General features: G+C 34.7%; 1 protein-coding gene across 6 annotated transcripts in view; it reads right to left on the bottom strand.

Moving 5' to 3' along the window:
* The window catches only part of TTC6 (tetratricopeptide repeat domain 6), a 299343-nt gene that overhangs the window by 31041 nt on the left and 255293 nt on the right, over nt 1–13009 (bottom strand). For all 6 annotated transcript variants that reach the window (XM_072629756.1, XM_072629755.1, XM_072629759.1 and 3 more), the window contains 3 exons: nt 9732–9845; nt 5086–5205; nt 1154–1227 (listed from right to left, as the gene is read on the bottom strand). In XM_072629756.1, the coding sequence (XP_072485857.1) occupies nt 1154–1227; nt 5086–5205; nt 9732–9845 (308 nt within the window). The remainder of the gene's footprint in view (nt 1–1153; nt 1228–5085; nt 5206–9731; nt 9846–13009) is intronic.

The raw sequence follows: 13009 nt of genomic DNA, 5'->3' as shown, positions 1-13009 counted from the left end.
ATTCCACCAAGGTAAAGAATAATTTTGACTTAATACTTTACTTAAGTAATAATTTAAGTATTATATAATTGCAATTTATTTTTATTGCTTATTATGTGGTGAAGACAATTGACTTGGACTTCCCAAATTATTCAAACTTTTTTTAGTTCTATAAATGTCACAGTTATTTAGTTCCTCCCCCTGTATAATTATGGTCTGAGCTCCAAATTGTCTCCTCTAAATTAATGGTGTCAAACTCAAATAGAAACAGGACCACTAAGCTGTACATAAGGATCCCTGTGGACTTAGAAAACCACATATTAACATTATGTTCTATAGTATTCTTACTTATTTTGTTAAGTATTTCCTAATTACATTTTAATTGGATTTGCTGCCTGCAGTGTTTGACACTTTTGCTCTAAATTATGGCTATGTAAAGTTTAAAAAAATGTACTGTTCAATTTGGGGAAGGAGTGGTGTGAAGACAGAGGAGCACTCAACCAAAGTGTGGAATTTCTTCTATACTTTCAAAACTTAAGTGAGTACTAATTAACTTGAGAAGATAAATCTTATTTTTAGAAAACTAAAAATACCAGAAAGTTGTCTTGTGAGTAAACAATATCACAATGTATAATAAGCTCATGATTCTTATAAAACAAAAGAAATACTACATATCGTAGAGGGTTGACCTGATATCTATTATTTTTCATTCAAATTAATTTGTCATTTTATCCTATTTACTTATTTCAATTAACTCACAAATCAATTGAACTTATGATATGCCTAAAAATGGAGAAAAATGCTTAGCACAAAAATGGTATAGGTTACACCTGATATTTAAAAACTTTTCTGTGTCATTAAAAACGTTTTTAGAATTAAAATTAATTTCAAAAAGGTTAAAAAGTAACATCTAGCTTTCCTAAAAATAAATGATGTCTTCCAATCTCTGGATTTAAAAAGTTATCTTCTATTTTAACGTTAATTTTATGTGTAGTTGGTATTAAATAAATATTTATTATCTGAATCAATGAATGAAGCCTTAAGATAAATATACTATACTATACATATTTCCCAACTTATATACAAATATAACTGTATATAACTTATATGCAAATATCATTAGGTAATATTGGCTAACTTCACTTCCTAGTTCAACACAAATCACTTTGATTACCTGTGATGGCAAATTCCAGCAGCTAGGAACAGGTTAGCATCATTTTTATTTATCTGCACTGCTTCCCTAAAATCCTGAAAAGATTTCACATTTTCATTATTTTTGCAACATTACTTTGATTACCTGCATGTACCATAAATACATACTTTCCCATGGAATCAAAAATTTTAAATTCCTGATTCAACAGCTAAAATATTTAGTAAATTTGAATTTAAATAAAGAATAAAGAATAAAAATTAAATGAATTTAAATATTTTAGGAGTCCTGGGAATTTTCTTTATTGCAATTTATCCATGTCTTCTTATCCTATACAGTTATTGTCCATATTCTACGGATGATCTAGAGAACATGCCAATTACTTTCTTTCCAATCTTGTGGCCTTTTGTGGCTACCAGTGAAGCCCTTGTGCTGCCCATCTATTGAACCATCTCCTTTCCAATCATGCATTTTTTCAATGTTGTCCTTTATAACACTTCTGAGCATAGATCATCATTGCACATTGTTACAAGCTATTAGAGTCCACCCTAAGCTCTCTGTTGTCTGCAGGTGAACTAAGAGTGGTGGTTTTTTGATCATGGCTTTTGGGTAGTTCAATAATTTTTAAATTATTTCTCCTGATAGAATTGCTTCTATTTTCCTGATCAGTTGTTTTTCCAATGAGATACTTCAAACTGTCTTCTATTTTTTCATTCTTTTGGTTTTGTTGGGTAATTTCTTGATTTCTCATAAAGCCATTAGCTTCCACTTGCTCCATTCTAATTTTTTAGAAATTATTTTCTTCAGTGAGCTTTTGGACTTCTTTTTCCACTTGGACCATTCTGCTCTTTAAAGCATTCTTGTCTTCATTGGCTTTTTGGACCTTTTTTTGGCATTTGGGTTAGTATAATTTTAAAGTTGTTATTTTCTTCAGCATTTTTGAGGAGCTCCTTTAGCAAACTGTTGACTCATTTGTTGTCTTCTTCTGGTTGTATGTTTTGATCTTTCTCATCACATAAAAAATAAAGAAGTAAGAATCTATAATGTGTTTTTTTTCTCATTTGCTCATTTTCCTAGCCAATGACTTGAATTTTGAGCTCTTTGTTAAGTGAAGGGCTCCAGAAGCAGATGCATCTTCCACAGTGGTTGCTGCCACCCTGGACCTAGGGCTGGGGCTGGGGCTGGACCATGCCCCCCTCTCAGTCAAGTGAGAGACCCTTCCTACTGACCTTCAAAGTTGTCTTTGGCTTTTGTGGGTTGAGAAGTCAGGAAACTGCTGCAGACACCAATGATTCAGTCCCCTAAGGTCTGCTCCAGCTCCATCCATGCCAGCATGGCCCACAACTAATTGTGCTCTGCTCCCAGCCCAGTGTGATAGACCTTTCCTGGCAATGTTCTAGGTTGTCTTGGGCTGGAAATTGACTTCAGTCTGTCATTTTTTGGCTTCTGCTGCTCTGGAATTTGTTTAGAGTCTTTTTTTTTTTTTTACAGGTTTTTTGAAGGTTTAAGGGGAAAGCTCAAGCAGGTCTCTGTTTCTACTCCACCATCTTGTCTCTGCCCCTGAGATTTATGATTCTTAAATACTCTTTTAGCATCCTACCTTCAAGATTATATAATGGGTTATGTAAATTTTGGCTTATATAAATATCATATGTTCTCTTAACAAACATTAACTTGTTTCTCTTCTGTCAAACTTTTCTTCAGAATTTTTGTATTCCAAATATTCTATTCTCTCCTTTTTACCTTTAGAGAAGTTTTCTACCATGAATATAATTTTTCTACTCTAATTGAGTTGAAAAACAAACTCTGCTTTGATAGTGACAAATTCTGGCATTTGTTTCTTTTCTTGTCTTCTCTTGATCCTAGTAGAGGATACAGATATGGATGTGGCCAATGGTCTCTATGTGTAGGAGGCAATCCCAGCATGGGTTCCAGGCATAAGCCCACAGGTCAGCTTGGGATGTTTCCTGTATCCCTACTAGAAGCAGATACTGGAGGAGGGGTATAAAATGAATACTTTACGGATTAGTGTTCTCTGGTGTTAATTTATAAGTTTTTACTTTGTCAGGGCTTTTCCTTCCTTTTTAAAAAATCCTGTCACTTCTGGTGTAATTGCTCTATTTCCAGAACATAATTCCTCTTTTTGGAGAGTTTTGAGACAGTGAAGTCTTACTTTGCCACCCAGTCACATGACTTGGACATCTAGAATATTGTGCAGAAATATCTGCTTGTTTCCTGCTTGGTTTTTCATCAGGGATATCTATACACATGTAGATAATTTTTATAAAGTTTTTATAAAGATGAGAATGGCATATAGATCCATAGTTGCTGACATCTCTTGATTACCTTTTTTGTGTGTCAAAATTATTTGTGGTTTTTTCATTCTTTTGGTTTCTTTCCCTGCTGAGATATCTTGTAAAACTAAATGTTCCTAAGTTTCCCATCATTTCTAGCAAATATCTCCTCAGCATATACATGATCCATATGGTCCAGACAATCTTCTGAACTCCATTTTCTTGAGTACCATTTGTACTTTTTCATTTTTCCATTACTGATGATGAATATGGGTTATTAAAGAAATACTGAAGAATTTTTTCCATTTTGTGCTTTTTTGGTTATCCCACTATTTAAAAATCTATGAATCCTTTTGTGATGATACAGCTCATGTAAGTGGGTCTCATTTGAAGCTTTCTGTACAGTTTTTTTGCTTCCACTGTTTTTCACTTTTTAAGAGGTGAAAATACTCAGTCTTCTACTATCTTCCTTTGTAGTGTTTTACAAATGACTTTGTTTTTTAAACTAGCATTCTCTGTATGAAAATGAAACAACTAAGAGCAATGGAATAAATCATACAAAAAGGGCTTTGTTATTTGTCAAGGAATTGGATATGCGGTATAGTTTAAATGCTGTCTTGGTAAGATGGTAGCTTTGAAATTTTATATATATGTACATATATATATTTCAGGCATATTAAATAAAGCATTTTTCTTTATTTAAAAATCATGCTGCACTACAAGTGAAGAACTATGCAGGAGAAGTGGTATAAAGAATGTTGGATGAGAATTTTATGAAAAGAAAAAGCAGATGAACTGATGAAAAACCAATGGATAGTCTTCATACTCCACTGATATCTAACAAACACTAAGTACTCAAAGTAGATTTTCAACATGTGGAGTAGATCTCCCATGGTGAATTTATAGGAAGACAGAGATGAAAAGTCATATAAAGATGGGCAGACAAGGATGGGCTGAGGTGTCTATTATTGAAACAACACACACATTGATGAAAGCACGAATTCATTGATGTATTGGAATAATAAGTACCTAAAGCATATTGTTATAGATAATAACGAATTAATTTTGTGTCTTTGTCATTAGGTTCACAATCTAAAAGAAGTCATATATTTGGGTATCTTCAGCCTATCTTAAAGTATACTGCATTTGGAAATAGTTATTTTAGCAAATGAGTAACATAACAAAAGCTTTACTTCAAATGTAGTGTGAAATTGAGACCTTGAATATAGTCTAATGATCATTTCAACTTGTATTTTAACATTTCTTCCCAATATCTCTGAATTACTTATAAGACAAAATATACCTTCAAACTAAGTAAGAGGCATATACCAAACAATTTTGAAATTTCAGTGGACAGTTTTCTTAAATGTACATAAATGTATTCCAATTTTCATTGTAGTCATGTGTAGTCTCTCTCTGTCTCTGTCTCTGTCTCTGTCTGTCTGTCTCTCTCTCTCTCTATATATATATCCAACACATAACATTAAATGTGTTGGATAAATAATAAAATAATTATATTAAATATAAAATAATAAAATAGTTATATTAAATCTTAAGACAATTGAATTTCCACATCTTCTTTAATATTGCCATTTTATGTGCATTGCTCTTCAGAAGTAGATAAACAATATCAAATAAGCAAATTTCATAAGATCCATTTACCTCTAATGCATTGGCAGTCATTTTTAGTTCCGTGTAGATCAGGCCACGATTTATTAAAGTTTTTGCTTTAATGTCATCTCCCACATTGAGAAGAAGAACAATTCCATAATCCTTTAAAGCCTATAAAATTTAGACAGTCATTATTCCCATTGCCCCATGCACACAAACAATTGAAATGTCTTACCCTGAGCTCTTTACTGTTCATTTGAATTAATGTATACTTCAAGGCCCACCACAGATCCCAACTCCTTTGTGAAGTCTTGCCAGACCATCAACCATCCCAGCATTTAATGATCACTTTCTTCTATTAATTTCCTTAGCAAATTAACTTTTTGCCATCTGATCATTTATGATATACTACCTTGTATCAGTCACCTTTTTGTGTATTTACTCAACTACATTATAAGCTCTCTAAGGGCAGCAATCATGTTGATCTCCCTTACAACATTGAGAAAACAGATTTTTAGTCCCAATCAATCTCAAATCTGGCTCATTCCCCTGGGAAGAGCAATAGTCTATTCTCTTCAGACAGCTTCTGTATTAGGAATAACCATACCAGAGCAATGGGTTTGAGTCAGAAGACCTGGATCTTCTACCTACTAGCTTTGTGACCTTAGGGAAGTTGTATCATTACTTTGTGCTTCACTTTCCTCATCTATAAAGTGAGGCAGGTCATACTAGATGGTCCCTAAAGACCCTTCCAACTTTAAATCTTATACTCCTTTGTATGAGTCTTACTTAACAGGAGTCAGCCTTATTTATTTTAGTAAATGAATTAGATAATTAATGTAAATAAATAATGTAAGCAATGACAGTTGTTCTAAAAGGAATTGTATGACTTAAGCTACTAAATCAAAATCTTTCAGAAAAGAACTTAAAAACAGGATCTTAATTAATCAATGTTAATATGTGTTTTTTGAACAAAGACATTAACTGGAATTGCTTTAGACAGGGTGAATAAAATGCTGAACCAGTGGCAATGTGTAAAAGCTGCAAAGGTTTGCAAATTTACTTTGGTATTAGGAAAAACTTCCTAATAAATCAGAGCTGTTTAATTGTGCAATGCCCTATCTCAAGAGATCATGGGCACCTCTTCCTTGAAGGTATTTATAATCAGTGCTAGGATTGCCATTTGTCAGGTATGTTGGAGATTCCTTGGATGTAGAAGTTGGACTAGATAGGTGGCCATTGAAGTCTTTTCTAACCCTTAAGTTCTGTGATTCTATGTCAAATCGGGATCTAGCACAATTCTCCATTTTCTTTACCTATATTTCATTCTACAGCATAGATTGGAGCCATGTCTTCATTCAAGATGAAGCCACATCTACCCATGGAGTTCTCCGCAAAGAAATGACCACAGCTCCAAATGCTTTTATAATACTAAAGCACAAAAATAACATGGAAGCTGTGATAATATAGCTTGAGAACAAGATAATATAATCTTTAAAAGCTATTTACAATAAGCATCCAGAGAAAATCATTGCAGCTATAGCCAGGATGCCCATGAAAATTCTGCCTTGAAGCCTTTAAAATTTGGAATAGCTCATTTAAATCAAGTTGTAGATACTGAAAAAAATCAAGTTATAGACATCAAAAAATTAAGTGGTAGGACTAGAAACACATTTAGCATCAACTTTCATGGAACTTTTCATAAGAACATTAGGGTTGGAAAGGATGTTTGAGATCATCTAATCTAGCAGTTCTCAACTGTTTTTGTCTTAGGATCTTTTCATACTTTTGAAAATTATTGAGTGCTCCTTTGCTCCCCAAATTTCTGTTTATGTGAGTTATGTTATCAATAATTTACTATATTAGAAATTAAACATTTTTGTATTATTATGAAAATGATTTTGACTGCTCTGACCCCTAGAAAAAGTCTCAGAGAATTCCAAAGGTCCCTGGCATACACTTTGAAAACCACTGGTTTAACCCTTATATTATAGGGTAGGAAATGGAAACCTTGGGAGGTTTTGTGACTGTTTAAGGTAGTTAGTGGTAGAGCAGGACCAAAGCTTTCCCTCAGTGTGGTTTTCATATACTTTATTTGTTGGACAAGCCTACATCATTTTGGGCAGTTTTGTTATTCTACTAATATGGAGCAGTGATAGGATGAAAATAGAGGGGCAGAGTTTCACAAGAAACTGTCAACCAATCTGAATTTTGGAGGTAAAATGTTTTTTTAAAGTTATTAGTCCAGGCTATATTAATCCTGGGGGTGGGGCTAGGGGTAAGAGAACAACCCAAACCTCCACTATAAATACAGCAAATTGAACAAGGTGGTCTTTAAAGTTCTTTTGGTACTAGAAGTCTAGCATTTGAAACAAATCTCACTTTAAGTATTTTTTACTTAAGGTCATTTGATCACGTAAGTAGGTTAATTATCTTAAATATCATATCATTAATAATAATAATATTCACATTCATATTGCCCTTGAAGGTTCTGAAAAACATTTTAGATGCATTTTTTTGATCCCAACAGCAATCCTGTGAGGTAGGTTGCTGTAAAATGGAGATAACCTTTATGTATGAAGACTGAGCTTTGGAGGCTTAATCATGTTCACACAGATATAAAGTTTTAGAAACGGGATTCAGACCCAGACATTCTTGACTAAATGCTTAGGGCTCTCTGAAACCCTCTTCTCAGTGAGGTCTAGCAATTTCTAGAGAAGCAAAACTGTCTTTTTTAAAAGAACAAACAACAAAACTGTTAGGCAGTTACAAACATCACATATTTTAATCAGTCTTCAGATGCTGAAGGACTTCCAGTCCTTCATTAGGTCAACAATATTTATTTTAACAAAGCAAGGCTGCCATGAATCCACAATTAAAATTAGAGTAATTTTTTAACACTAAAGCAATGCTTTCCCGAATCTTTTTATTAGCTACTCATTTATAAATGTCTGAAATTTTCCATACGTAACCTCGTTTTACAACAGAAGAGAACTGATGAAAGAGATTAAGAAGGTTATCCTTTTAAACAAAGAAGTTTAATGTAGAAAGTGTGAAGGAAAGGAAAGAAAAAAGACAATAAGGGAAAAGATAGGAGGAGAGAAGAGAGAGAGGCAAAGTTGTGCAGCAGGGAGGCAAGGGCAACAAAAGCTTTTTTTGTGGAGGGGTCCAGAAACTGAGGACTATTTACTTCTCTGACAAGGAATTCTGATACTGAAAGGTCTTTTCTGAAAGGGGAGAGATCAAAGTTTAGCAAGGAACCAAATCATCTGGGTGGGGACAAGTTAGAGAAAGGAAAAATCACAGGGCTTGCTAGGTGGCACAGTGCATAGAGTGCTGGCCCTGGAGTCAGGAAGAGTCAAATCTACTGAGTGACCCTAGGTGAGTCACTTAACTCCAATTGCCTCAAAAACAAAAAAGTGACTCCTTTCATTATGTGATGGAATCCTTGTCATCATCAGGGAGTTTTTGACACCAGGGAATAGGTGAAAAAAAGGCATTATACCTTTAGAGATGGAAGAGCTCTAGTTCAATAAGTCTTATTTTATAGATGAAGAAACAAAATACTAGAAATAATAATAATTGATATTTAGATGGTGCTTTAAAATTTCCAAAGTGCTTAAAATACAATATTTCCCTCTGATCTCATAACAACTCTATGAGGCAGGTACTACAGGTACTGTTGATCCCATTTTATAGAGGAGTCATTAGAAACACTGAGTCTCTGGTCACATTAATAACAATAATAATTATTAAAAATAATAGCAGCCACCATTTATTTATATAGCACTCTAAGGTTTACAAAGTGCTTTACAAATATTATCTCATTTGGCCCTCACAACTACTCTGGGAGATGTTATCATTATACCCATTTTACAGAAGAAGAAACTGAGGCACACAGAGTTTAAGTGATTTGCCTAGGGTCACATAGCTAGAGAGTGCCCAAGGCAGGATTTGAACCTGACTTTATGTCTACTGCTCCACCTAAATGATTTTTAAACATTAGATGCAGGAATTGAACCAAAGTCTTTCTGATTTCAAGTCCATGGCTCTATGCAACATTGCCTCACTAAACCAAGGCCCAGAAAAGGGAGATGACGGGTCCAAAGTTGCCTTCCTAGAACTAGGTCTTGAGCCCAGGTCTTCTGTTTTTAAAATCCAAAGTTCTTTCTGTTCCATTATATGGGACTGCTGAGAGTTCCATCTCCACAAAGAGGAGTGAGAATGAAAATTTAAGAGAAATGACTTTTAATATCAATTAGATGTTTGCACTGTATTTGTATTTGTCCTGGTCTATCGCAGTTGAGAAAGGTACACAAAGAGGATACAAATGGGTCCCAGGGTCTCAGGCAACTCCTGCTCCTTTCTCTTATACTACAGTGCTTACTTTGCCCAGTCTCCCTCTCAAGAAATATCTCATTAAATTCTTGAAGTAATGGAAGAGACAATTTGTTTGCTTAAATATGCAAGTCCCACAGAGTCAATAAAAGCTCCTAATGAAACTGGAATTGCCTGCATACTGAATTTTAATTTATGTATGCTTTTAAATGGGAGTGTAAAGGTCATGGCATTGACCTTCCTTTTAACCTCTTACCAGAGCAGTGTTTAGTGTAAAAGTGTGCTTGAGCAGTTTTGTTCAATAAGAAGGGATCTATTCACTTTCTATTTAGTTAAAAAAGAGATGTTTGTTGTCTTACCATAAAAAATTCCTTTATTTTGCTGTAGCATATTGCTCTGTTATAAAATGCTAGAAAACAGGCTTTGTCCATGGAGACAGCGATAGTTAAATCTGTAATTGCAAGCTTATAAGTCTGCAAAGAAGAAACACGTATATAAGTACTAAAAACTAGTCATTAAATCTTGGCTCTCTGACAGATTTTGGACAACAATAATATTTAGCATTTACATAGCACTTCAAAATTTGTGAAGCGCACAACCCTTGGAAGTAGGCGCTATTATCACCCCCATTTTACAGATGAGTAAACTGAGGCAGACAGAGGTTAAGTGATTTGCCCAGGGTCACTCATCTAGGAAGTGATTAAAGTCACATTTGAACTCCAGCCTTTCTCTGAATTCCATTCACTGTGCCATTTGTTTTACCATATGAAAAATGAAGACGATCACAATAGTTGTTATAGAGTTGTTGAAAGTAACTCCTTGTAGAAATTATTATAACTTTTTATTTTATTGCAAGTATCTATGAGGTGGTAGAGAGGCAGTTTCTGAGACAAAGACTTAGGTTTAAGTTTGCCTCTAATAATAAATGACTCTCCGACCTTAGGCACTCTCTCAATGACCCCAAGCAAACTTCTTACTGGAGAACAGTTACCATTTCCATTGGCAAAGAGAATTTCCTCACTGAGAGTTCCTATCTCCAATGACATAACAAGTGCAAAGGAAAAAACAAAAAACAAAAATCTAAATAAAACTCTACTCCAAGATTTCACTGATGTGGCAACAATTCCACCTGCGTAGATTATACAACTCCTCAGTACCTTAGGAGAAAGTATTTATAAGTTGATATGGCTAAAAAAGTCATCACCTACCAACTTATCTGTAATAAGCTTCTTCAAACTTAGGGAAGATAGACCTCCATTCCTACCCTGGAGCCTGCATAGGATTCTTTCTAGCTTAGTAGGACATGCCAGAACCCGAGATGGGATGAATATTCTTTTTTTTTCTGTTCCAGTTTTTTTCTTTTTCTTTTTAAAATTAATTTTATTTATTTTCAGTGTTCTACAGTCACTACGATTTTTCCCTTTCCTCCCCCTCCCTCCCCTCTGCCTCCTCCCTCCCTCCTCACTCCCTCCCTGAGACGGCATACAATTTTATATAGGTTCTACACATATATTCCTATTAAATACATTTTCACTGTAGTCATGCTGTGTAGGAGAATTAAAATGAATGGGAGAAATCATATTACAAACCAAAAAGTAACACACACACACAAAATGATCTGCTACAATCTGTGATTGAATTCCATAGTTCTTTCTCTGGATGTGGAAGGTATTTTGCCTTAAAAGACCATTGGGAATTTTTTTAAGACCTTGCATTGCAGTGAAGTTCCAAGTCTACCAGAAAAACTCTCGTACACTGTGGTCGTTGATGTGCACAAAGTTCTCCTGGTTCTGCTCCTTTCAGTCAGCATCAGATCATATAAGTCTTTCCAGGCCTCTCTGAAGTCTTCCTGTTCATCATTTCTTATAGCACAATACTATTCCATTACATTCATATACCACAACTTGTTCAGCCATTCCTCAATTGATGGGCATCCCCTTGATTTCCAGTTTTTGGCCACCACAAAGAGAGCTGCTATAAATATTTTTGTATATGTGGAACCCTTTCCTATTTTTATGACCTCCTGAGGATACAGTCCTAGAAGCAATATTGCTGGATCAAAGGCTATGCATATTTTTGTGGCCCTTTGGGCATAGCTCCAAATTGCTCTCCAGAATGGTTGGATGAGCTCACAGCTCTACCAACAATGAATTGGTGTTCCGACTCTCCCACATCTTCTCCAGCATTTGTCATCTTCTTATTCTGTCATGTTAGCCAATCTGCTAGATGTGATGTGGTACCTCAGAGTTGTTTTGATTTGCCTCTCTCTAATCAATAGTGATTTAGAGCATTTTTCCGTATGATTATAGATATCTTTAATTTCTTCCTGTGATGAATATTTTTAAAAGACCCAGACTCAACTTCATACCACAATAATAATAATGAATAGTAAGTTATTATCATAGTTGACATTTGTATTTTGCTTTAAGGTTTACAAGGTGCTTCACATATATTATGTCACTCAATGCTCACAATAGCTTTGTGGGGTAGGTACAATGGGCATCATTCATTCTTTTTTTAAGAGAAAGAAAAGGTTTAGAGAGTTGAATGAGTTGTCCATGATCATGCCACTAATATTAGTCAGTGGTGGTTATAGAATCTCTCCTGACTTCAAGTTCAATATTCTTTCCATTATATTGAGGCGTGTAAATTGGACTTTAATGAAGGATTATTTAAATTATATAAATTAAAACAAAGTTTCAAGTAAAATTTACTTATACGAGAGTAGTCACATTTCCCCCAAATATTCCCCAATAATGAGAAATTAAATGACCAATTCCACCTTTCACTGAATAAAAGGAGGCTTTAAGGAATTTTTAGCAAGCTAGCAAAATCAAAATTTGTATATGAATCTAACTCCCCTTCATAATCTCAAACAACCAATAAATGTACCTTCACCCAAAATTTAAAAATACTAAGAAAAGAAATCGACATAAGCAAACCTCCACCTAAAACACCAGTTGAGATCCTAAGGAATTGAGCAAGCAGATAAAAACTTCCAGTACATTTTCAGACGTGGCAGTGTTGACTTGATTTACTTGGATTATTAAGAATTAAGTGTGGATAGTTAAGAATTGATATAATCAACTCCATTTTTGGGGCTAATTTATCATTTTTTATGTGTAGCCTCAGTACATACTGCAGGATTAGCTTACAGCAGCTATTTTCCTTCTGTGTTGTCTTTCGACTTTTAATTCCTGCAAAGGACTTTTCTGCTCTTCATCTTGTCAAAAATGATGAACACTCTTTTAATCTCATGTGAATAGCTATACTTTAACAAGCACACATTCCTTCTTTATCTCCTCTAATTAGTGCTATACATCCTCTTTAAAAAGCATACCTTTCTTTTTTTTAATGTAACATTTTGCTTTGTAAAAAGTAGCCATCCTCCACTTTGTTTGTGAAACAGAATCTGTCTCCTCTCTCTCTCTCTCTCTCTCTCTCTCTCTCTCTCTCTCTCTCTCTCTCTCTCTCTCTCTCTCTCTCTCTCTGTCTCCCTCCTTCCCTCCCACCATCTCCCTATCCCTCCCTCTTGCTTTCTCTCTTTGTCTCTGTCTCTCTCTGTCTCCCTCCTTCCCTCCCACCATCTCCCTATCCCTCCCTCTTGCTTTCTCTCTTTGTCTCTGTCTCTCTCCCT

This window comes from Notamacropus eugenii, chromosome 1 (genome assembly GCF_028372415.1).
Source record: "Notamacropus eugenii isolate mMacEug1 chromosome 1, mMacEug1.pri_v2, whole genome shotgun sequence".
NCBI classification, from domain to species: Eukaryota; Metazoa; Chordata; class Mammalia; order Diprotodontia; family Macropodidae; genus Notamacropus; species Notamacropus eugenii.
Note: the sequence above shows the minus strand (reverse complement) of the source record. Positions and strands in the feature narration are given on the sequence as shown.